The sequence below is a fragment of the Macrobrachium rosenbergii genome, chromosome 37 (assembly GCF_040412425.1).
Source record: "Macrobrachium rosenbergii isolate ZJJX-2024 chromosome 37, ASM4041242v1, whole genome shotgun sequence".
Taxonomy (NCBI): Eukaryota; Metazoa; Arthropoda; class Malacostraca; order Decapoda; family Palaemonidae; genus Macrobrachium; species Macrobrachium rosenbergii.
This window is the reverse complement of record NC_089777.1, coordinates 17301537-17326536: the sequence shown is the minus strand read 5'-3', so window position 1 is coordinate 17326536 and position 25000 is coordinate 17301537. Positions and strand designations below refer to the sequence as shown.

The 25000-nt window shown below is 38.3% G+C and overlaps 1 protein-coding gene across 4 annotated transcripts in view; it reads left to right on the top strand.

The window, feature by feature from the left end:
• Positions 1 to 25000, top strand: part of LOC136825365 (uncharacterized) — a 505160-nt gene that overhangs the window by 387914 nt on the left and 92246 nt on the right. For all 4 annotated transcript variants that reach the window (XM_067081627.1, XM_067081628.1, XM_067081626.1 and 1 more), the window contains 2 exons: positions 9246 to 9354; positions 11844 to 11939. In XM_067081627.1, coding sequence (XP_066937728.1) covers positions 9246 to 9354; positions 11844 to 11939 — 205 coding nt within the window. The remainder of the gene's footprint in view (positions 1 to 9245; positions 9355 to 11843; positions 11940 to 25000) is intronic.

Sequence of the window (25000 nt, the reverse complement as noted above, 5' to 3'; positions counted from 1 at the left end):
AAATGCGTACCCTTGGTCCACCACACACAGAGAGAGAGAGAGAGAGAGAGAGAGAGAGAGAGAATGACCCAAGTACAGCTCACCATATAAGTAACACATCTATAGACATTCAGAAACTAGCCAAATACCATTGCATAGATAGATAAACAGTCTTAAGTAATATTCCCTTATGAATTATAGATTTACATCTCCCTATTCCATTTTAGCCGCATCCTGTATTCAATCCTGCGACCAGGACTCATGTGTCATCCTTTCTATCCTTATTGGTATTCCAGGATCCTCCCTGGGAAACAAAAAAGCTGTTTTGTAAAGCTATCGATTGCAGGATACGCCCTGAGAGAGAGAGAGAGAGAGAGAGAGAGAGAGAGAGAGAGAGAGAGAGAGAGAGTGTGTTTGTGTGTTTGTGTGTACATGCCCCGTTTTGGCAGTATTGGTCTTAATGATGATGCTTGCTTGCTTGAGAGAGAGAGAGAGAGAGAGAGAGAGAGAGAGAGAGAGAGAGAGAGAGAGAGATGAAAAATTGGTTGAACTTAGGAAAAATATACAATATTTTTTTTTTTTTGGAGAGAGAGAGAGAGAGAGAGAGAGAGAGATCTCTGAAAAAGAGAGGTTAAACTTAGGAGAAATAGAGCTGAAAAAATTTTTTTTCAATATTTTGTTTTCTTTTTGTTGAGAGAGAGAGAGAGAGGAGAGATAAAAAATCGTATCTAACCTACGCAAAATGTGCAACTTTCTGTCACTTAATATCAAGGTTAGAGATTACAATACCCTCATTGTTAATTCTCTCTCTCTCTCTCTCTCTCTCTCTCTCTCTCTCTCTCTCTCTCTCTCTCTCTCTCAGGTTCTCTCAGGTTGCTCTTGTACAACAGTTAGATACCTGCCCAGGGTACCTTTCTGTGAATCATCCAATCTTGCAAACCATTTTTCATGCTTCAAGTGGGCGGTATTGGCACAGGTTTTTTTATTTTTATTTTTATTTTTTTTTATTTTGCTTTACTGGTTTGTTAATTACTTGGTTGTCCTTCAGTTTTTGGGGATAGTTTTTTTATTACCTAAAAATGATATTTTTAAATGTGAATATTATCAGAACATCTTAATCCATTATATTTCTGGATATTTTTCACTGATGTGCAGTTTTTTTTCATACTGGTTTTTAAATTACCTGGTTGTCCTTCAGTTTTTGGGGATAGTTTTTTTTTTATTACCTAAAAATGATTTTGTTAATGTGAATATCCATAATGTTTTTGGATATTTTTCCACCAAAAATATTTGAGTTCTAAATTTGAGAAGTTTTACTTTCAATTTTAGGCGATAGTTTTTTATAACGTAAAAATGTTTTTTTCATGTAAATATTTTCAGAACGTCCTTAATCCATAATATTTTTAGACATTTCCAAACTGGAAATATTTGATTCTAAAGTTTGGGAGAATTTGTCTTCAATTTTCTGGGATCGTTTTTTCTCTCAAAAAATGTTTTTTTGTTAATTATTCTCAGGCATAAACGATAAAGTATAGAACATATTTCATCCATAATATATATATTTTTTTCCATTGAAAACGTTTTATTCCGAACCCTTGTCACTGAAATCAGAGAGCTGAGTGTTTGTTGTTTGTGTGACATCCTTGTTTACAAACACCTCTGGTCGTTTGTTTGTTTGTGGATTACGCAAAAAGATAGTTGTGGATATTGACGAAAATTTTACCAAAAGTAGAACCCTTGACAGGGAACAAGTAACTGGATTTTGGGTGAATTTCAGAGCTAGATAAGTGACTTATGGGAGTGATGTTTGGATTCCCAAAACCTTGGCGGAGGTTTGCGGTCTTCGAACGTTCTTTTTTTCTAAGCGTTTCTGGTGTATTTAACTATATATTGACTCTTGAACGGGAACAAGTGTTTAGATTTCGGGAGAATTCCTGAGGTAGATAAGTGACTTGCGAATAGGTGTTTTAATTGCCAATCCTTGGTGGAGGTTTGCGCTCTTTTTTTCGCCTTCACATTAATGTTCCTCGTGACACCTAATTGATTCATTTGTCCTCATCAGAATGTAACTTTTATTGATGCAATTATCGTCGTAAATTATTAATGCAATTATCGACGTAGGTTATTAATGCGGTTAGCGACGTAAATTATCCTGTAATTATCAGAAAATTTATCAGCTATTGTCATCAATTACTAAAATTTATGTATAAAATTGCGTTACTAAAGTTCTGTCATTAACGTTATCGTCAGCGTTATGGTAATTATTCCCGCTTTGATTTTCGTTAGGAATTAACCCTGGTAATTACTCGTAATTTCTTCCTGGTTTTGATAACATATGTCAAGCAGTTCTGTATATATTTGCAAAAGCGAAATTGGGATAATATTGACATATTTTGCTTGCTTTCAAGACAAGCCAATTACGCTGTAATTTCAGCGTTACTGTAATTATTCCCGTTTTGATTTTCGTTAGGAATTAACGATGGTAATTACCCGTGATTTCTTCCTGGTTTTGATAACATACGTCACGTAATTCTGTAGATATCTGTACAAGTGAAATTCGGAATATAGTGACAGATTTCGCTTGCTTTCATGACAAGCAAATGGTGTCTTGTTCACGCTTGTGTTCATGGAAAAAGCTTGCTTTTGTTGGGGAGGGGGAGGGGGAGGGAGAGGGGGACAAGGGAGTGGGGTAAGAATCGACAAGGAATGCAGTGTTGAACTTACGAGGAACTTGTCCGTCAGAAGCCGAATAACTGTTCTTGGCGTCGCTGTTGATCTGTTGTGACTGAATCATTTTCGTCTTTTGAAAAATTGGAACTTCAAGGAAGGATAAGAACTGATTTTGGCGTCACAATACGGGAGGTCACCTTATTAAGGCAGAATGAGGAGGACCTTTCATGAACTGGTTTAGCAAACTGGCGTCACAATGCGAGAGATAGATGAGACTACAAGAATTAGTTGTACCTGCTAAATTTGGACAGTTCTGTATAAAATTCACATTTTTACCAACTTAATTATTAAAATTCCCTCTATTTTCCTCTGGGGCCTTTGAAATTTTGCCCCCAAAGGACCTAAAGAAACGTTTAACGCCCCAACTAATTAGATATTACCAGTGCATCGCCCACGCCTTCTGAGAGAGGTTCCCTCCCACCTTCTGCAGGAGGGAGTATCAGTCCAGAGAGCCTCTGGTGGTGGGTGATTCCTGTAGTCACGACTTGTTCCAGTTTCCAGGCGTTGTCGTTTTCCCCTGACTCTCGCCCCCACAGGAGCTCACCTGGAATTGGCGCGTGCCCCCGGGGGCCTCTCCGTGGTGTCCGTGCGAGGTTACGGACGTGTTAAGGGCTATACCGTGGGCAAGAGCATTCACGGCTTGCTTTGCAAGAACGGGAGGACGCTTTAAATCTCTCTCTCTCTCTCTCTCTCTCTCTCTCTCTCTCTCTCTCTCTCTCTCTCTCTCTCTCTCTCTCTCTCTCTCTCTTTGTCGATAATGTAATGTATACGTTCATGTGTTACATTCTCTCTCTCTCTCTCTCTCTCTCTCTCTCTCTCTCTCTCTCTCTCTCTCTCTCTCTCTCTCTCTCTGGTAAGGTTGCTGATAATGTTATACTTACGTCCATGAGTTAAATCTCTCTCTCTCTCTCTCTCTCTCTCTCTCTCTCTCTCTCTCTCTCTCTCTCTCTCTCTCTCAGGTATGTCGTTAATGTAATACATACGTTCATGTGTTAAATTTCTCTCTCTCTCTCTCTCTCTCTCTCTCTCTCTCTCTCTCTCTCTCTCTCTCTCTTCAATGCAAGTGAATAATTTAACGAATGACGTAATTCGTGAACGTGAAAAAAAAACTGGATCCCGTCTTTCTAAAAAGAAAAAAAACACTTTGGACCAGATTAGACTCTTCCACGAACCACTTAAGAAACTTTTTTTTGGTCTACAAAAGTTCCCAAACTTTTCTGCGAGATTTCTAGTTTTTTTTTTTTTTTAAGAAAAAGTTCAGATTTCTTTATTATTATTATTATTATTATTATTATTATTATTATTATTATTATTATTATTATTATTATTATTATTATTATTATATCAGTCGTTGTTGATGTGTCTGTGTGTTTGTGAGAGGATTTTATGGATTTTCTCTCTCTCTCTCTTGATTGAATATATATATATATATATATATATATATATATATATATATATATATATATATATATATATATATATATATATATATATGATATACATATATATACACACATATAATATGTTTATTTATATGTTTGCATATTATTCTCACACATAAAAAAAATAATAGAAAGAGAGAGAGAGAGAGAGAGAGAGAGAGAGAGAGAGAGAGAGAGGTAACTTCATACTTTATGTATGGCTGACCTATCCGATATGACCTTTTCGGTGACCTTTCTGTAGTGGACGTATGACCTAATGGCCAGGTGGGGGGAGGGAGAGTATTATTTTTGTTCTTAATGTTGTTGTTGTTTATAAGCTACAAAATCAAGCAAAAACCTGCGATTAAACGTTTAGATTCAATGTTTATATTATTCCGTTTTCTGTGAACCGTAGAAAATGGGTCGGTATTTTCGATGGGTGACTATTCTGTTTTTTCCGTCTGTAGGTGATCGCTGTGATAAAGTTGAATTCCTTCGTGCCTCTATATCACCGTTTTGTGGCCTCATTTTACAGTTATTTACAGGCAGAATGACCGAATATCGAGCCAATGAACTGTATATGAGCAATTTTAACTGTATGAAGAGAAAATAATCAGTGAATATTGAATGAAAATTTAAAATTTGCAACTTTGAGAAAGCTATAAAGGCCTATGCCTACCTTTGCTTTTGTACCTCTATATCATCGGTTTGTGGCATTTTATAGTTATTTACGGACAGAATGACCGTGTATAAAACGAATAAACTGTAGATGAACAGTTTTTAGCTGTATGAAGTGAAATTAGACACTGTTTATTGAATCAAAACAGAAACTTTGAAATTTGGTGCTAGCTACATGCCTACCTCTGACCACAAGCGTCTTCGTTTCGTGGCTTCATTTTACAGTTATTTAAAGGCAGAATGACCGTAGATAAAACGAGTAAACTATAGATGAACAGTTTTTAGCCGAATGAAGTGAAATTAGACGCTCAGTATTGGATAAAAACTGAAAATTTGAAATTTGGTGCAAGCTATATGCCTACATTTGACCCCGAGTGTTCCACACATGACCACTGAGCCTGCTTGGTTGCAAATCCTGATTCTCCTCAACATGGCCAGTGTGTCTGTGCTCGTTTACGGCGTAGGGGTAGCCGTCAGGTCTGGGGCCACCCTGGGGGGGCTCCTGCTCTTCCTGTATGTGGTCATCATACTGTATATTCTGTACAATTCGTCACTGCTTCCGCCCCTCTCCTGCAACTCGTAAGTTTGTTTTGGTTTGAGTTTATCCTTTTTTTTCTTTGAGTTTATGCTTTTTCTTGTTTTGTACAGGCAAAGATTTATTGTTTATAGTGTTATTTACTTGTTTATATTGTTAATTTATTTGTATTCTTGTTATATTAACTGTATTTTGTGTTATTTGTATTGTAATACAGGATCTTATTTCGTTAGAATCACTGTAAGTTGAATTTGGGCTTACGTGTAAACAATGTTTTTATTTATATAATGCAAAAATGTATTGTTTTTACATACAGGTAAAAATGTATTGTTTAAATTGTTTATTTACTTGTATTCTTGTAACATCAACTGTAATGTGTGTTGCTGTACTGTAATACAGGATATTATTTCGTTAGAATCACTGTAATTGTCATTCAGGTTAAGATATGGTTAAATTTTCTTGATTCAGAGGGTAATATTAGTGGTAAGTATAACCCTAAAACCTCTCTCTCTCTCTCTCTCTCTCTCTCTCTCTCTCTCTCTCTCTCTCTCTCTCTCTCTCTCTCTCTCTCTCTCTGAAGGCAATATATTGATTATAAGATGATCATCAGTTTAAACCCCATATTTTGCCTAACCCCTTCTACTTCTTCTCTCTCTCTCTCTCTCTCTCTCTCTCTCTCTCTCTCTCTCTCTCTCTCTCTCTCTCTCTCTCAAGGCATTGCATGATTCCTGAATGATCGTCAGTTTAAAACCATATTTTTTCTAACCTTCTCTCTCTCTCTCTCTCTCTCTCTCTCTCTCTCTCTCTCTCTCTCTCTCTCTCTCTCTCTCTCTCTCTCTCTCTCTTGGTTATGAATACCATATTTTAAAAAGATTTTATCAATGTAATTTCTTATTTACATTACGCACAATTGAGCAGGATATCACAATGTCCTCCTGAGTTCCTACGAGGAATCCTACTTGAATGAAAAGTCCTACAGCTTGATCTATAAAAGTATCCTTAAACAGGATCCTATTGCCGAGATCCTTGTCATCCAATCCTTCTGTGTATGAAGCGTCCTTCTCGAAATATCATCGTCTCCTACCTGCAGGTCCTGTTGAGTTCTGAAGAGTCCTTGAGGTGCTCTCTCTCTCTCTCTCTCTCTCTCTCTCTCTCTCTCTCTCTCTCTCTCTCAGGGCAACGTATTGATTAGTGGATGATCGTCAGTTTAAAGACCATGTTTTATCCAACCCCCCTCCTAGGTCTCTCTCTCTCTCTCTCTCTCTCTCTCTCTCTCTCTCTCTCTCTCTCTCTCTCTCTCTCTCTCTCAGTATTTAAGAGGATGATGTTTAATTTTACACTTAACGCCTAGTCCACATACACACACACACATATATATATATATTGTATACACGAAAGCGCTTGGTACCTGGTCTTTAATTTTCACCTTTCATATATATATATATATATATATATATATATATATATATATATATATATATATATATATATTCATAAATATATATATATATATATATATATTTATATATATATATATATATATATTATACATATATATATATATACATACATACATATATAATATATATACTATCTATATATAATATATAATTATATATATATATACATATATAACAATTTCAGAATGTCGTATAGAGCTACGCTGCCGATAAAGTGATAAAAAAAAAAAAAAAATATATATGATACACAATCACAAAAAGTCGAGGTTCTAACGGTACAATGCGCGTACAGTAATCGAAATTCCTTTTATATCTTTCGCTCCGTTAGGTAAACCATTTTCGACAGCTGATACTGAAAGGAATTCTGTCCGTTTTCGTTTAAGTGATTCCTATTTGCGTAAATACGACGATTTAATTTCTAATTTTCTTCCACAAAACCATTTAATGATTCTCTGAGCTTCGTGGTTTTGTGACCTGGGGTCAGGAGAGGTCAGTCTGGTTTGATTTTTTGTTTTGAATTGTTTGAAAACTGGGTTTATATTGTTAGGAATGTTTAATGCCAAATTTTGTTCTAAAGAAACATTTGAATAATCACTGGGCTTTTTAATTCTTTACTGACCTCTTCCTGGGGTCCAGAGAGGTCAATCTAGTTTGAATTTTTGAAATGTTAGAAAATTTGATTTTATGATATAGTGACGATTTAATACCTAATTTTGGTCCACAAAACCACTTAACAAATCACTGGGCTTTGTGGTTCTGTAGTGACCTCTTCTTGGGTCAAGAGAGGTCAATCTGTTTTGAATTTCTGTTGTGAACTGAGAGAAATTTGAGTTTGTTATTGGGACGATTTAATACCTAATTTTGGTCCACGAAACCAATTAACAAATCGCTGGGCAACGTCGTTCTTTGCTGTAACCTCCTTTTGGGGTCAAAAGAGGTCAGTCTAGCATTAAATTTCTGTTGTGAACTGATAGAAATTTAAGTTTATGTTATTGTGACGTTTTAATATATATATTTTGGTCCAGAAAACCACTTAACAAATCACTGGGCTTTTTAGTTCTTTAATGACCTCTTACTGGGGTCAAGAGAGGTCAATCTAGTTTGAATTTGTGTTGTGAACTGATAGAAATTTGAGTTTGTTATTGGGACGATTTAATACCTAATTTTGTTCCGCAAAACCATTTTAACAAATCACTGGGTTTTGTGGTTCTTTGCTGACCTCTTCTGAATAATAATAATAATAATAATAATAATAATAATAATAATAATAATAATAATAATAATAATAATAATAAATCTTTGGAAGCTTGAATTTCAATGCAGTGGCCCCTGTGGTGGGCTTGTTCCATGTGAATAAGGTTCATCTTCTGAATAATAATAATAATAATAATAATAATAATAATAATAATAATAATAATAATAATAATAATAATAATAATAATTTCAGTGTATTTCGTGTCATCGGTTAGTTTCCTGGTTAAAGAACGACCTTGATATTTTAACATAACATTTTAACTTAACTTTCTCCTCTTAATGTCAGGGGAAAATGAAGCTCTGTCATTAACAATGGACCTGAAATGTCAGAATTATTGTCCAGAAGTTGACTGTGGTTTGTGAGATGAACAGTTAATAATTCTTAATTATTTTTTTAGTGATTGCTGATGATTATTTGCTCCGATGGGGCAGTGTTTGTTGCTGTTAATGAATATGTGTTTTTTTTTTAATATAATTCTGGTGTTTTTGTTGATTGTTTCTTTGTTGATTGTTTCTTGTTGTTATTTATACATTTTTTATACATTTTTGCAGGTGTGTTTATATATATATATATACACACACAAGCATGTATATATGTTACAGTCAACACGCGTAATGACTGAAATTTCAGTCATCACGCGTAATGCACTTAGGGACATTTGATCCCCAGGAGCTAGTACTAAACATTAATAATGAAATATATTTGACCCCCAGGGACTAGTACTGAACCCGGCGAAACAGTGTAGGTGACTCACTGTTTCGCCGTGTTTAGTACTAGCTCCTGGGGATCAAATGTCCCTAAGTGCATTACGCGTGATGACTGAAATTTCAGTCATTACGCGTAATGACTGATTACGCATGTTGACTGTAACATATATAATATATTGATATATATATATATATATATATATATATATATATATATATATATATATATATGTGTGTGTGTGTGTGTGTATACATATATGCATATATATATATATATATATATATATATATATATATATATAAAATATATATATATATATATATATATATATATATATATATATATATATATATATATATATATATATATATATATATATATAACAATCTATATCACCACTAATTATTGATTATTGATTAATTCATTCATTTAGCCTTCAACCTAAACTGCAATTTATTTTTTATTTCCTCTTTCGGCAGATTCGGACACCCGCTGTTCCGTTCAAGCAAGGAGAGGCGACGGGCGCGACTCAAGGATGCTAGGTCCTCCAAATGCAACTCCGGGGATTCCGGGGACTCCGGCATCGAGGTACGTCACGTCTCTCTCTCTCTCTCTCTCTCTCTCTCTCTCTCTCTCTCTCTCTCTCTCTCTCTTCAAATCTGGGCTTGATATTGTCACGAAGAATCCTTTTTTCGTTAATCCTGGGGTCAAATGGACATAAAATCTCTCTCTCTCTCTCTCTCTCTCTCTCTCTCTCTCTCTCTCTCTCTCTCTCTCTCTCTAAGTCGTTTATTTTCTTTGTCAAATTTGTGCTTGATATGGGCATGTATAATCTTTTTTTCATGAACCTTGGGCTGTATAAACACAAATCTCTCTCTCTCTCTCTCTCTCTCTCTCTCTCTCTCTCTCTCTCTCTCTCTCTCTCTCTCTCTCTCCCTTACGGATGTGAAAATTATAACACTTCTTTTAGGAAACGTACAGTTATTCATAGCCCAGTTCATTATTCAAAATTACGCAAAAGTTCCCGAGTGATTCTCCCAAGCAATTCGCCTGGAGGGGGCCCGTGACGTCATTGCTGTGACGTCAGAGCTGAGACTTCAGTTCTGCGAAGTCTCGAGGTTGCAAAAGTTGACTTAACAAAGATGTCAGGGATCATTGATCTTTTGTGTCAGTTTATTGGTTTATTGGTGATGTCACTTACGTAATTCATTTGGACTGAAATATATCTTTTTGAAAGGTAATTTTTATTGAATAGTTTAGTCATTTGAAATTTAATTTAATTAGTTAGAAATTGAACATTGGTTGAATACTTTCGAAATTTATCTTTGGTTAAATAATTAAGGAATTTAACTTTGGTTAAATAATTAATGAATTTAACTTCCGTTAAATAATTAAGGGATTTAACTTTGGCTGAATAATTAATGAATTTAACTTTCGTTAAATTATTTAGGAATTTAACTTTGGCCGAATAAGTTGTGAATTTAACTTTCCGTTAAATAATTAAGGAATTCAACTTTGGTTGAATAATTTAGGAATTTAACTTTCGCTAAATAATTAAAGATTTAACTTTGGTTAAATAATTAAGGAATTTATCTTTGGTTAAATAATTGAGAAATTTAACTTTGGTTGAATGGAATATAACCTTTCGTTAAATTATTTAGGAATTTAACTTTGGTTAGATAATTAAAGAATTTATTTAACTTTGTTTGGCTAAATAATTAAGGAATTTAACTTTGGTTGAATAATTAAGGAATTTAACTTTTGCTGAATAATTTAGGAATTTAGCTTCCGTTAAATTATTTAAGAATTCAACTTTTGTTGAATAATTCAGGATTTTTAACCCTGATAGATTTCATACGGTTAATATATTGTACGTTCCGTATACACCTTGGACATTGTTCATTGACTGAATCGGGAAACATTATTTAATTACTAAATAACTTGAGAAATTGATTTTTTAGAAATTTAATGTCAGTGCCTTGGAAATCTGACATTATATATTGTGAAGGAACTTGCATGGGAGTCCCAATATGATTAAGTAATGAAGTTTATGTTTCTCTCTCTCTCTCTCTCTCTCTCTCTCTCTCTCTCTCTCTCTCTCTCTCTCTCTCTGTGTGTGTGTGTGTGGCGGTTATTTCTATCATCAAACCTGGACTTGATACGGACATGGGGTCTCTCTCTCTCTCTCTCTCTCTCTCTCTCTCTCTCTCTCTCTCTCTCTCTCTCTCTGTGTGTGTGTGTGTGTGGCGGTTATTTCTATCATCAAACCTGGACTTGATACGGACATGGGGTCTCTCTCTCTCTCTCTCTCTCTCTCTCTCTCTCTCTCTCTCTCTCTCTCTCTCTCTCTCTCACACACATTTAATTCTTATATTTTATAACCTTTTGACAATATACTATCGACATAGTAAATAAATTATGGGTTGAATCGATAATAAAGGAGAGGTCCAGTCAGAGAATTAGACAAAATAAAGAATAATTAAAAAGAGTTCCTCTCGAGCTCACAATCTCCCCCAAAATTGATTGTATCTTAGATTTTGCAAAATAATCCATAACAGTTTTCAGACTTTTTGAGAGGATACATTGGCCTTTTGTTTTTAAAGAATGAAAGTAAAAAAGAAAGGTAATTGAGATTGGTCCTTGGGTGAAGCGGCGTTTTCTTTTGTTTGGTGGTACAAAACGAGAACGCTTTGTAACAGAGCAAAATTTTTTAAGTAAGATTAGAGTGGTCATTGTTCCGTCTCTTCTTTGGAGAGGGGCCAGGGGTCACCGCCCCCCTCTTCCCAAAGCTATTTTTTCAGTACTCTTATTTTCTGAAAGGGGTCAGTGTCCCCATTCCTCATTTTATTATTATTATTATTATTATTATTATTATTATTATTATTGTTATTATTATCATAAGAAAAGTAGAGGCAGTTATTATTATTATTATTATTATTATTATTATTATTATTATTATTATTATTATTATTATTATTATTATTATTATATTAAACTAAAAGTAGAAGTATTATACAAATGAACTTGAATTGAACCCGATAAGTGATTCCTAATGTTGACCTCCGGTCCCCCTACAGCTCGTGACGGGAAGCGGTCACGTGACGGCGCTGGACATGACGTCATCGCAACCGGTGGAAGTCGACTCGAACAACTACCTGGACCCGGCCTTTGTGGTAAGTTCCGACGAGCCACCTTTTCTCGCAACTCTTCCGATTGGAAAGTTTAGGTAGCCTTCCTTCTGATAATCTGATTACGTGATCGATTTGTTGTTAAATCGACTTATTTATAAATGATATCGATTGGGGGAAATTTACCGTTAGCTTTAAAAATAAAATGGAAGATAGGGTATGGTTAAATCTGTCGCCTGGCTTTGGAATTCGCTTTATACTTCTGTTGTTCCCTGAAAAATAATTATATCAATTGGGTAAATTTACCGTCAGCCTTAAATATAAAGTGAAAAATAGCCTTTGTTAAATCTGTCGTCTAGCTTTGGAATTCGCTTTCTACTTCTGTGTTTCCCTGAAATATATCTTTCATGGATCACTTTATCGATTCGGTCGGTAAAAGGCTTTATTTTATACCGACATCGGTTGGGGATATTTACCGTCAGCCTTAAAAATAAAGTGGAAAATAGGCTATGGTCAAATCTGTCTCCTGGCTTTGGAATTTGCTCTCTACTTCTGTTTCCCTGATGTATATTCTTCTATCTATCTTCTATCTTACTTTTCCTCTCCTGAAATTATGCCAGAATTATTTAATTAATAATTCTGGTTTAAACATTATATATCCTGTTTATTATTCTATTTAAATTGTAATTCTGTTTCAGTTACTAATTATTTTTCAATTGAATCATTTATCCACATAATTATAAATCATAATTTATTTATTAACGATCATTGTACCCAATTATTATTCTATATAAAATTATTATTCCTAGCTTAATACGCACTGTAAACTGAAATGTGAAATAAATTATTATTATTATTATTATTATTATTATTATTATTATTATTATTATTAGGCTTCCGGCGCCTACAAAATACTCATTAAAATATTCTGTACTTTGACCTTTCGTGAACTGGGAAAGTGTTTATTTTTTTTTGGTAGAAGAAAATAATTTTTTTAGAAAAAAATGAGCCATTTGGGAATATTTTAAGAAACGCTCTAAAAATAGAGCTTTGGGAAGCGCTGACTCAGTTCCCAGGATATGTCGAAAGTGGTTACGGATTTGCGGCGGGTGTTTGTGTATTTGTGTGTTTTTTTATGTATTTGTGTGTTTTTCTGTGTTTTTGGGGATTTTTTTCAAATAGGGTGTATTTAGTGAGTTTTATGTGTTTTTGTGAGTTTTAGTGTGTTTTGTGGATTTTTTGTGAGTTTTTTGTGCTTGAGTGTATTTTTTTGCGTTTTTGTGAGTTTTTTGTGAATATTGTGTGTTTAGTGAGTTTTGTGTGGTTTTGTGAGTTTTGTATGTGTGTTTTATTGTATGTTTTGTGGATGATTTGTGAGTTTTTGTGAGTTTTTCTGAGATATTTGTGAGTTTTGTGCCTGTGTCTGTGAGTTATTTTTGTGTGTTTTTTATTTTTATGGTATGAGATCTTAAAGATGATTTTATTGCCGTTTCTCACCAGAGAAAGGGGTCATTTCCTTTCTCTCTCTCTCTCTCTCTCTCTCTCTCTCTCTCTCTCTCTCTCTCTCTCTCTCTCTCTCTCTCTCTCAAACCGGTTTCCTTCCGAATTTCGCTTCTTATTTTGGCTTCATTGTTAGTCAGAGGTAGTCTGAAAGTGTGCGCGCGCGCTGGCGCCTGACCTTGTTTTTCTAATCAAGTTTAACTTCTCGTCATTGTAAAATCAGTGTTACCAAGGGGAAAATCTCTCTCTCTCTCTCTCTCTCTCTCTCTCTCTCTCTCTCTCTCTCTCTATATATATATATATATATATATATATATATATATATATATATATATATATATATATATATATATCATCATCTAGTTTATTTTCAATACGTTTATATTCCAATATTTATATATATATAATATATATAATAACAAATTAATGCAATGACAACATATATATTTAAAACAAAACACATTCCAATAAGTAGGAGTTATAAAATCTTAAAGATATGAAGGAAAGAACAAGACTAATATAAATAAGTAAAAACAGAGTGAGGAAAACCTGTTTCCAAACCTATAAACAAATTGTCGTTCTTATGACGAGGCTCTTCTTGATAATTATGGATTCTAGGATGGTTACTTCGAAACATCTTAGAAGACCATCTTTTTCCCTTTTCGATTGTCGTTCAGGATAAGGAATCCCATCTTTTCTCTCTCTCTCTCTCTCTCTCTCTCTCTCTCTCTCTCTCTCTCTCTCTCTCTCTCTCTCTCGTTTCCTGAAGTGGGCCATATCAGGTGGCCAGAGAAATGTCCAGAAATATCCCGAAATGTTCCCCCGTAATGGGAGCGTTCCCTCCGAAAAAAACATATTCTCCCCGAGTGGATTTTTTTTTTTATGGTGTCCGACAAAGTGGTAGTTTTTTTTCTATTTTCTATTTCCGAGTTCGGACCGAAGTTCTCAGGTGTTTGGGTCAAGGGTTTAGTTTTTTTTTTCAGTTTTTTTTTATTATTTATATAATCTTTATGATCTTTCCCCAGCTAGTGGTAGTTTTTCTGTGCATGTTCAGGAATTAGTTTGATTTTTTTTCTGTAAGAGGAGGTTTTTTCATATGATGAGAGAGGTTTATAGAAGGTTTAGGTAGGAACCAGTTGGTTTTATAAAAATAAGAAAAGAAAAACCGTGTTTTTAACTCTCTCTCTCTCTCTCTCTCTCTCTCTCTCTCTCTCTCTCTCTCTCTCTCTCTCTCTCTCTCTCTCTCTCTCTTAGACTTTCATTAGAGACTCTCTCTCTCTCTCTCTCTCTCTCTCTCTCTCTCTCTCTCTCTCTCTCTCTCTCTCTCTCTCTCTCATGATTAGACTGTTTCATCTGATACTCATGTTCTTCTGCTTTATAAAAATAAGAAAAATAATCTCTAAAACTCTCTCTCTCTCTCTCTCTCTCTCTCTCTCTCTCTCTCTCTCTCTCTCTCTCTCTCTGTTCGTAGGCGTAAATAAACATTAACCCTTTGCGTAAAAGGGAACTTTGAAAGTTACGCTTGAAAGTAACGATGGTATCATTGATAGAATAATATCATATTAAACTTTATTTTGTTTTTGCGCAAATGGGAATTTTAAAAGTTAGTTTTGACAACAATGATGAAAATGATAGAATATATTAAGCGTATAATGATATATTTGTCCCGTACCCAAAGTAGGTCATGTTGACACCCCGTCTGAGACTTCTGATATTTGTGAAGTGAGTCTTAAATGCGTATAGCTGTGGCCCTTGTTGGAGGAGGAGGAGGAGGAGGAGGAGGAGGAGGAGGAGGGAAGAGGAGGAGGAGGAGGAGAAGAAGAAGAAGAAGAAGAAGAAGGCGTGTTTTATAGTTCCCTCAATGGGCGGAAGATTTGCTGAATGAGCGTCGATTGTAATGCGCAGAAAATGCTTTCGTCGGCGTCGCAATTGTGTGGGTCGTTAGAACCGTCATTGGGTGCTCTTTAAAGGCTCGAGGCATAGTGAGAGAGAGAGAGAGAGAGAGAGAGAGAGAGTCAGTCAAGAGATTCTGTATTGGCAGGGATAATGTGTGGAAGATTACAGTGATTTGGTGACGCACGTTGCTCTGATTATTTAAGAACTCTCTCTCTCTCTCTCTCTCTCTCTCTCTCTCTCTCTCTCTCTCTCTCTGTGTCCTCTCTCTCTCTCTGTGTCCTTCAGGACTTTTACTCTCTCTCTCAGCTCCATCTCTCTCTCTCTCTCTCCTGGTTTTTAAGGAAAAATCCTGAAGAAGAGATCAAAACATATCTTTACTTGAAGCCACAGTTTCATCTCTCTCTCTCTCTCTCTCTCTCTCTCTCTCTCTCTCTCTCTCTCTCTCTCTCTCTCTCTCTCTCTCTCTCTCTCTCTTCAGGGCCTTTACTGAAGCCACAGTTTCATTGCTTGAACTGAATCCTAAATCATTTATTCTTTATTATTCTTTTGTTTACATTGAGGCTTAATCCCAGGTCGTTGGCGCCTGCGAATCTTTACCCCGGAGGCGTTTGCTTTCTTGACATTTGACTGATGACGTAATCAGGTTGGTTTTTTGGGGGGGAGTGGAGGGGGCCAATTGTGTCGAAACTTAGCGCCGATTTTGCGCTGCATTCTTTTCTTATTATCCTTCTTCTGCTTCTGTTCTTCTTATCTTTATTTCTGTTTCTCCTCCTCCTCCTCCTCTCCTCCTCCCCCTCCTCCTCCTCCTCCTCCTCCTCCTCCTTCTTCTTCTTCTTCTTCTTCTTCTTCTTCTTCTTCTTCTTCTTTCTCTCTCTTTCTTCTTCTTCTTCTTCTTCTTCTTCTTCTTCTTCTTCTTCTTCTTCTTCTTCTTCTTCTTCTTCTTCTTCTTCTTCTTCTTCTCGAAAATTGAGGCAGGAGATGGAGTCAAAAGTTGGACGTATCTCCTGTCCGTGAGTTCTGCTTTTCTGTCGCTTTTTCGTTTCATTCGGGCCTGGGCGGGATAAGGGATAAGGGCAGGTCCCTCAGTCCAGAGAGAGCAGGTATATTTTGAGATGGTCTGGGAGAGAGAGAGGGAGAGAGAGAGAATTAAATATGTCTCCTCATCATATAATTCTTTTTCCTGTTATATTTCCATTTTATTTGGGTGTAGACTGCATAAGGGCATTTCAAATTGAGAGAGAGAGAGAGAGAGAGAGAGAGAGAGAGAGAGAGAGAGAGAGAGAGAATTAAATATATCTCCTCTTCATATAATTCTTTTTCCTGTTATATTTCTATTTTATTTGGGTGTAGACTGCATAAGGGCATTTCAAATTGAAAGAGAGAGAGAGAGAGAGAGAGAGAGAGAGAGAGAGAGAGAGAGAGAAATTTAAAACACTAATCTAGGATTTTTTTTTTTTGACAACGAAGCATATATTATCAAAGAGCTATTGCTGATAACATGAATATTTAAACTGGAATAGTGAGAGAGAGAGAGAGAGAGAGAGAGAGAGAGAGAGAGAGAGAGAGAGAGAGAGATAACGATCAGTAATCCGGCTGTATGTCAGAAAAGCGCAGGTCAGGCAAAATAACGCAGTCTGGACATATAATCTTATCGATTCCAGTAATTACATAACTGACATTCTGGAAAGGGGCTCAGTAATTATGGTTACCTGTGCATTTTATCTTACCTGTTTCACATACAAATCATTTCGAGTGAATACCCAATACCCAGGTTTTTTTCATCGATGCCCAAAGAAGGTTCACTTTTTCTGAGATTGTTATGTAGGGCGTGAGGTCTGCGGTCTCACTCTGTTTTTTGTGTTGGTATGTTTACTGTGTAATTATCTATACTGTAGTGTATGTATATACATGTATATGTGTACATATATATGTGTTTTTAGAATTATATATATATATATATATATATATATATATATATATATATATATATTAATATATGTATGTATTTATATTATGAATATTTTTGAATAAATATTTATATACATATGTATAATATATTTATATTTATGTATATATATAAATATATATAATGTGTATGTGTTTGTCCGTGCGCACGCGCCTGCGCGAAGTATCCTCCAGGCATCAAATCAAGGTTAAAACCAGATATTTATGACAAGTCTTCCAATCGCCTGAGCTGGATATGACTAATGGAAGCCAATTCCTTTTTTCCTATTTCGTAAGCAATGCGTACCAGCCTGCACCATTTCCGTCTTAGGAGGGTATTGACTCACCTCCCCTACACACCTCCCCCACACCTCTGTCCATCATCGGAAGCATTTCCTTCCTAATTAAAACTCAGGTGAAGGGTGAATTTATAATGCACCTGGATAGTCTCTCTAGCTGTGGTCTGCTGACTGCGTGTTATCGTTTGTGCGCGCCCGCCGAGCGTGGCGGGAACCGGTCTGTTTGTGCGTATGTGTGTACTTTTTGTGTGTGTGTGTGTGTATGTCAGTGTGTCTGTGCAAGTGTAACACCCAACAGACACGCTGTGAGAGCCGTAGACACTTATTTTATCTTGAAGGACACAGGCAGTTGCAACACAACCATTTTTGGGGGGCTTGGAGTAAAATAATGATAATAATAATAAATTGTAATAGAATCAGTAGTACCATAATAAATAGTACCATAATAAGTAGTACCATAATAAATAGTACTATAATAAGTAGTACCATAATAAATAGTACTATAATAAGTAGTACCATAATAAATAATACTATAATAAGTAGTACCATAATAAGTACAGTAGTACTATAATCCTGGAGTGTCATGCGCATGCGTAACGCATTTTATGCGTTTAGCGTAGCTGTTGAAATTATAGCGTATATATAAATATATATCTGCGTTATTCAGAACATTACGTGTGTATGTTTTTAGAAAACGACTCGAAGGCCTTTCTTTCGCGGAGAGAGAGAGAGAGAGAGAGAGAGAGAGAGAGAGAGAGGCCTTCCGTTGAAACAGCTGTTTGTGATAATATCGCATCGTCAGGATATTTATCCCTTTACCTGTTGTGGATAGACTGCTAGAGAAACAGTAGCAGTAGTAGCTCTCTCTCTCTCTCTCTCTCTCTCTCTCTCTCTCTCTCTCTCTCTCTCTCTCAAACAATGTGGTGTTAGGGTCATGCATGCGCCTGACGTTCAAACTAGATTGAGTTGAGCACGCAAGCAAGATTCCTGCTGGAGTGAAAAAAAACCGAGCATTGCAATGGTGCAATATCATCTTCTCTTGCCCCATTTCATCTGTTGATTCGGCTCTCTCTCTCTCTCTCTCTCTCTCAGGATGGAAAGCACACAATGGGGTGGACGGGTGGGAAAAACGAACGTTGTAGTAGTCGGCACTTTCGCCACTGTGAGAGAGTGGTGTGCGAGAGAGTGTGAGAGAGAGAGTGAGAAAGAGAGAGATAGAGAAAGAGAGAGAACTTGGGTCTACAGCAGATGAATTAGGCAATGCCGTTCCTCTCTCCTGACGATAATCTCCCGAGGTACTTCGTCAGTAGCGTTATAAACAGAAGCGTAAAATGTTTTGCCAAAATTGAGCAACCGCCAACTGCGCCGGAAGGTCCTCCCCACCCCCCCTCCTTCCCAGGACCTCCATGACGGCGCCCCGGGTTGGGGAGGGGGGTGGGAAGGCGGGAGTGAGAGCGTTGAGCACGCGTGTTGTTAAGAGCGTTCCTCCTGGCTCCCTGTGTGTGAGTCCCTGTGAGTCCCTGAGTGAGTCCCTGCCTGGTTTCAGTTGTCGTGTGGCGTTGGTGCAGTGAAGGTCGAGACGCGTCGCCGTCGGTAGGGCCACCGCTTGAAAGACGCCCTCGGGAGGAGGGTGGGGGGAAGTCTATAGATAGCTAGACAGAGAGGTCTTGCTTTACTGTGACGAAACCTAGGTGACGGCGATGACGACACGTCCTTTGTCGTTTTCTGGGAAGTGTCGTCTTCGCTGTCGCTTCTGAGTCGTTGCCGCTTACTCCTGATGGAGAGGGTGTGAAAGATTTAGTCGCATTTCATTGGTAACTTTATAAAATTCCCCAAGGGCGCTCTGGAGACTACTTAAATAAGTCGTTTAGGAAACTGTCGTCTTCTGTGTCGCTTTTGAGTCGTCCCCGTGTCGTTTTCTTGGAGTTACGCGCGAGGGAAAGAATCGTATTTTATCGGTAACTTTATAAAAATTCCCGAAGGGCGCCCTGGACACCGTCATAAGTGAGCGACAAACAAAGGGAAGAAGGAAGAAAGAGAAGAGCAGGAATTAAGAGCCATTGTGTGGACGGGTAAAAGAGGATAATTTTAATTTCGCTGACGTGGTTCTTTTCGAGTATTTAAGTGAAGAGAGAGAGAGAGAGAAAGAGAAACAACATCAGCATCTGCTGCTGTTGTTTCTCCTCTGAGAGGTTTTCGACAAGCAACAACAGCTCGGAAGAGAGAAGCAGCTGTTGTTGTTGCGTTCGTTTTAAGCCTATAACTGAGTTCGAGGACGGTATCTTCTGCTGTTTCTCCTCTGAGAGGTTTTCGAAAGAAACAGCAGCCAGAAGCGGAGAAACAGCTGTTGTTTCGCTGCTTAGCCCAGGTTTTGGGTTGGGAGATTCAAGAAGGACGTTGCTGTGGTGTTATGGTCGAAGGTAGAAGGGGAGGAGAGGAAAGGAAGAGAATAGGAAGGAAAGGAAAAGAGAAGTGCACCAGTTACATCAGTTGAGAGAGAGAAATACCACGAGGACATACTACCTCTCTCTCTCTCTCTCTCTCTCTCTCTCTCTCTCTCTCTCTCTCTCTCTCTCTGTACAGGAGAGTAACCATAAACCATTCCTCGTTTTTGCTCACATTTTCCCAAACAGTGACCACATGGAACCGTGTTTTGTGGTAGTCGGGGAATATCTATGCATTCTATAGTGTCTATATTTATTTGCCTGAATTGATATATTTGTGTTTCAGTTTTATTTTATCGAAAAAGTGCTTTTATTTGAGACATTTTTATAATACAAATTAAAAAGTGTTCATTCGCAACATTATATTATAGAAAGATATTTAAAAATTCCACATAATACTGTTCGTTTTTTTATGCAATTATTAATTTTTTAAAATTATTTTGATATTCAGGATTACATTAAGTGATATAAAGCGTTTTATAAATATTATAAGTAAGTGTTTTCTGATAATGTCTGAAAGGACTTGATGATGAATCACTTACAAATATGGAACAGCAAGTGCCACTTTTTATTAAGTGCCAAAGTTATTGTCTAGTTTTAAGTGTGATTGCTGGAACATGTCTAATGAATATTCTGGAAGTCTCTGGAAAGACTTAGTGCTTTAAATGTCCAGATTTTATTAATTCTGGAAATCTCTGGAAAGACTTAGTGCTTTAAATGTCCAGATCTTATTAATTCTGGAAATCTCTGGAAAGACGTAGTGCTTTAAATGTCAAATTTTATTAATTCTGGAAATCTCTGGAAAGACATAGTGCTTTAAATGTCCAGATTTTACTAATTCTGGAGGTCGCTGGAAAGACTTAGTGCTTTAAATGTCCTGATTTTATTCATTCTGTAAGTCTCTGGAAAGACCTAGTGCTTCAAATTTCCAGATTTTATTCGTTCTGGAAGTCCCTGGAAAGGCTTAGTGCTTTAAATGTCCAGATTATATTAATTCTGGAAGCCCCTGGAAAGGATTAGTGCTTTAAATGTCCAGATTATATTTGTTCTGGAAGTCCCTGGAATGGCTTAGTGCTTTAAATGTCCAGATTATATTTATTCTGGAAGTCCCTGGAAAGACTTATTGCTTTAAATGTAGAGATGATATTCGTTCTGGAAGTCCCTGGAAAGGCTTAGTGCTTTAAATGTCCAGATTATATTCATTCTGGGAGTCCCTGGAAAGACTTAATGCTTTAAATGTCCAGATTATACTAATTCTGGAAGTCCCTGGAAAGACTTAGTGCTTTAAATATCCAGATTTTCTTCATTCTGGAAGTTGCTGGAAAGGCTTAGTGCTTTAAATGTCCAGATTATATTAATTCTGGAAGTCCCTGGAAATACTTAGTTCTTTAAATGTCCAGATTGTACCAATTCTGGAAGTTGCTGGGAAGGCTTAGTGCTTTAAATGTCCAGATCGTATTCATTCTTTAAATCTATGGAAAGACTTAGTGCTTTAAATATCCAGATTTTATTCATTCTGGAAGTCCCTGGAAAGGCTTAGTGCTTTAAATGTCCAGATTTTATTCATTCTGGAAGTTGCTGAAAGGCTTATTGCTTTAAATATCCAGATTTTATTCATTCTGAAAGCTGCTGGAAAAGCTTAGTGCTTTAAATATCCAGATTTTATTCATTCTGGAAGTCACTGGAGAGTCCTAGTGCTTGAAATATCCAGAGTTTACTAATTCTGGAAGTCCCTGGAAAGACTTAGTGCTTAAATATCCAGAGTTTATTAACACTGGAAGACCCTGGAAAGACTGTGTGCTTTAATTATCCAGATTATATTCCAGAATCTTTTTGGAATAACAAGACATCGGTTGAAAGTCGAAGGCCATTTTAGTCTTTGAAGCTTCTAGCCTCCGCCTCCTCCTCCTCCTCCGCCATGTTCGCCGTCGTCGTATCCGAGGATTTTGATGCGTAGGGCCAGAGGACCATGTCGTGGGTGGTGGATGTATCGAGGTGCCTGGGGCTGATGGACGTCGGCTCCCGCGACGTCGGCAAAAGGGTTCCCGGACCATCGACTCCCCTCCGGCGTCACGCGAAGTCCTCCACTTGGCTTCTGGGGTCGCCCCTCAGCCGCGGGGGCGGCGGCCCCCTCTCACAGGGGTCGTCGTCGTCGTCGAAGAAACGGCTCCACCGCAGCGGTTCCAGATCGTCTCCCTGTTTGGCCAACGACCCGGTCTCCTCGTCATCGCTACCGTCGCCCCTCCTGAAGAAGCAACCCCTGCTGCCGGCGGAGGTCCTCCCCGGAGGGCGGGGCTCCCTCAATTCGACCCCGGGGAACTCGAGCGTCGACAGCTTAGACAACGAACCGCCTCTGTTGCCTGCGGGAGGCTTCCCCTCCACCTCCTCCTGCTGCTCCCCCGGCCCCTCCCCACGTGCCACTAGTTCCTCCTCCTCCTCCGTGGTCATGACGATGCCATCCTCAGTGTCAAGGCCTCGGTCGAAGCTGGCCAGGTCCTGCGAGATCCTGGGGTCTCCGGAAGCTGAGGAGGCCGTGGCGGCAGCCTTGGGAGGGAAGCCGTCGTACGTGGACGAGACCCCTCCTGCAAGAGCTCGCAGCGTGTCGAGGCTGGACTGCAGCGTCAATTATTCAGACAGTCCACCTTTAGTGCCAGCCACTCCCATCGGGAAAGACTCCCCCAGGGGCGTGTTCAACGAAGCCCGAGACACTCTGGTGAATCGACTTTGTGGGGCGTCGTCCAGGGGCGGCCCCCCACTTCCCGAGACTGACCACCCCACCAGGGTATTCCGGGCCAGGCATCGCTTCGCCCGGTCGGAGCACAGCCTGAACCACCACCCCTCCTTGCTACCCCAGAGGCGCGTCTCCCACCATGCCCACATGATCCTGAGGGAGCGGCCGGGGGGCGTGGGCGGGAGGAGCAGGTCGGAACATGCGTTGCTGAGGCCTTCGTGGTCGGGAGGCTCTCAGCAGGAGTCCGAGAAGCTGAGTTGCAGCGAGTGGTCCATCTGGGCGCAGGAGCTCCTCGACTCCCTCCACCAGATGAGCAGTGGCCAGGGAGGGACGCCCACGCGAAGGGCGGCGTCCTCCTCCTGCTTAGCCGCGGGGGCCGCCACTACCTCCTCCTCCTCAACCTTCGCTTCTGCTGCGACTTCTGCTGCCACCCTGGCTTCCACTTCGACGGTTTCTTCCATGTCGTCTTCCACGCCGTCCCCAAGGGCGCCACTCCTGGGGAGGTCCAGGGGCAGCAGTGGGGGGTCGGAGGATTATCAGGTCAGTAAGGTAGGAAAGAGGGGGGGGTGGGGTAGGGGGTAATTTATACCCAAATTACATACCCAACGGCGCGTTATTATTTTAATTAAGGAACAGGGGCTTAATGGCTGTCTGCCGTGACGATCCAGTGTACAGTATATGTAGCTCTCTCTCTCTCTCTCTCTCTCTCTCTCTCTCTCTCTCTCTCTCTCTAATTGCAATGAAATTATATAAACATTTTGCATTTATTTTCTAAGACTTCGTGATCTCTCTCTCTCTCTCTCTCTCTCTCTCTCTCTCTCTCTCTCTCTCTCTCTCTCTCTCTCTCTCTCCTTAACTGTAAAGAAATTATCTTTATTTTCTCCAATACATCGTGCCTCTATCAAGCGCCTTTGCGTCACAAGGAAAACTCCTGACGAAGGATCTTATTCCTCTGATGATCCCATCAGGGGAAGTTTGTCCTTGTGGGGGGGGGAGAGGGAGAAGGAACCCCCCTCCCCCGACGGACGAATTTATTGAAAACCGATACCCCTCTTCGTTTTGATGTGCAGGGCCACCAGAACATTCTCTCTCTCTCTCTCTCTCTCTCTCTCTCTCTCTCTCTCTCTCTCTCTCTCTCTCTCACCAAAATGTCTTGTGTACAAACGCCAAGCGGTCATAGAGAGCGAGAGAGAGAGAGAGAGAGAGTGGTAGTGTGAAGTGAGTCATTGAAGTTTTATTTATATAATAATTATATATATGTACGTTCATAAATATATTAAATTATTATTATATAATTACTATGCTTCTTAAATTAAAAATTATCTCATCAAAAATTATTATTATTATTATTATTATTATTATTATTATTATTATTATTATTATTATTATTATTATTAATTCTCGTCTCTCTTTAACAATTCCGATTAATTATGAGAGCTATGTAAGGTCTCGACAGATATCTGTATATTGATAAATATCGGTACAAAAAATTTTTGCATTTCATATTTCTTTGTATTTTTATTAAGTTTTATGAAGTTACGGTTGGTATTATTGCAGGTCTCTCTCTCTCTCTCTCTCTCTCTCTCTCTCTCTCTCTCTCTCTCTCTCTCTCTCTCTCTCTCTCAGTAGAACTCAAAACTGCATTTTTTATTGTCTTTTTTTATTCTGCACATTTTTAAAAACCTAAGCTGACATTTCTCTCTCTCTCTCTCTCTCTCTTCTCACAACGTGATATCCTATACCCCTAGGAAGTGGGCACATTCCTGGTAAATTTCCCATACAGTGGAAAAACAATCTATTTCAATCAGGTGGGGCGCAAACTTTGAAGCCTGAGAGAGAGAGAGAGAGAGAGAGAGAGAGAGAGAGAGAGAGGACTCAAAATATCTCCAGTCGATTTCAAAGGGGAAATTCACTGAAGATTGTAGAATAATATTCTTTGTAAGAACGTACGCGAATCTAGGTCAGTTTGGTGTGGGGAGAGAGAGAGAGAGAGAGAGAGAAATTCGTAAGAGAGTATATAAGTAAACCTTTGGGTTGCTTCGGCCTAAGTAAACTCGTCCTCGGCGGAGGAACCTGAAGTTACATGATACCTCAGAGGTAATTAATCTGAGGAACAAGAAATAAACAAAAGAATGTCAGTTCGGTCCTCAGAGCTTTGAAGGAGGTTATATATATCCCTCGTGTGTGTGTGTGTGTGTGTGTGTGAAGGTTGGACTTGACAGTGGCTATAAATACTTAGGAGGAGGACTTTTTTTTATATCCTTTCGATTCCTCAAAAAGGTCGGTCTATTC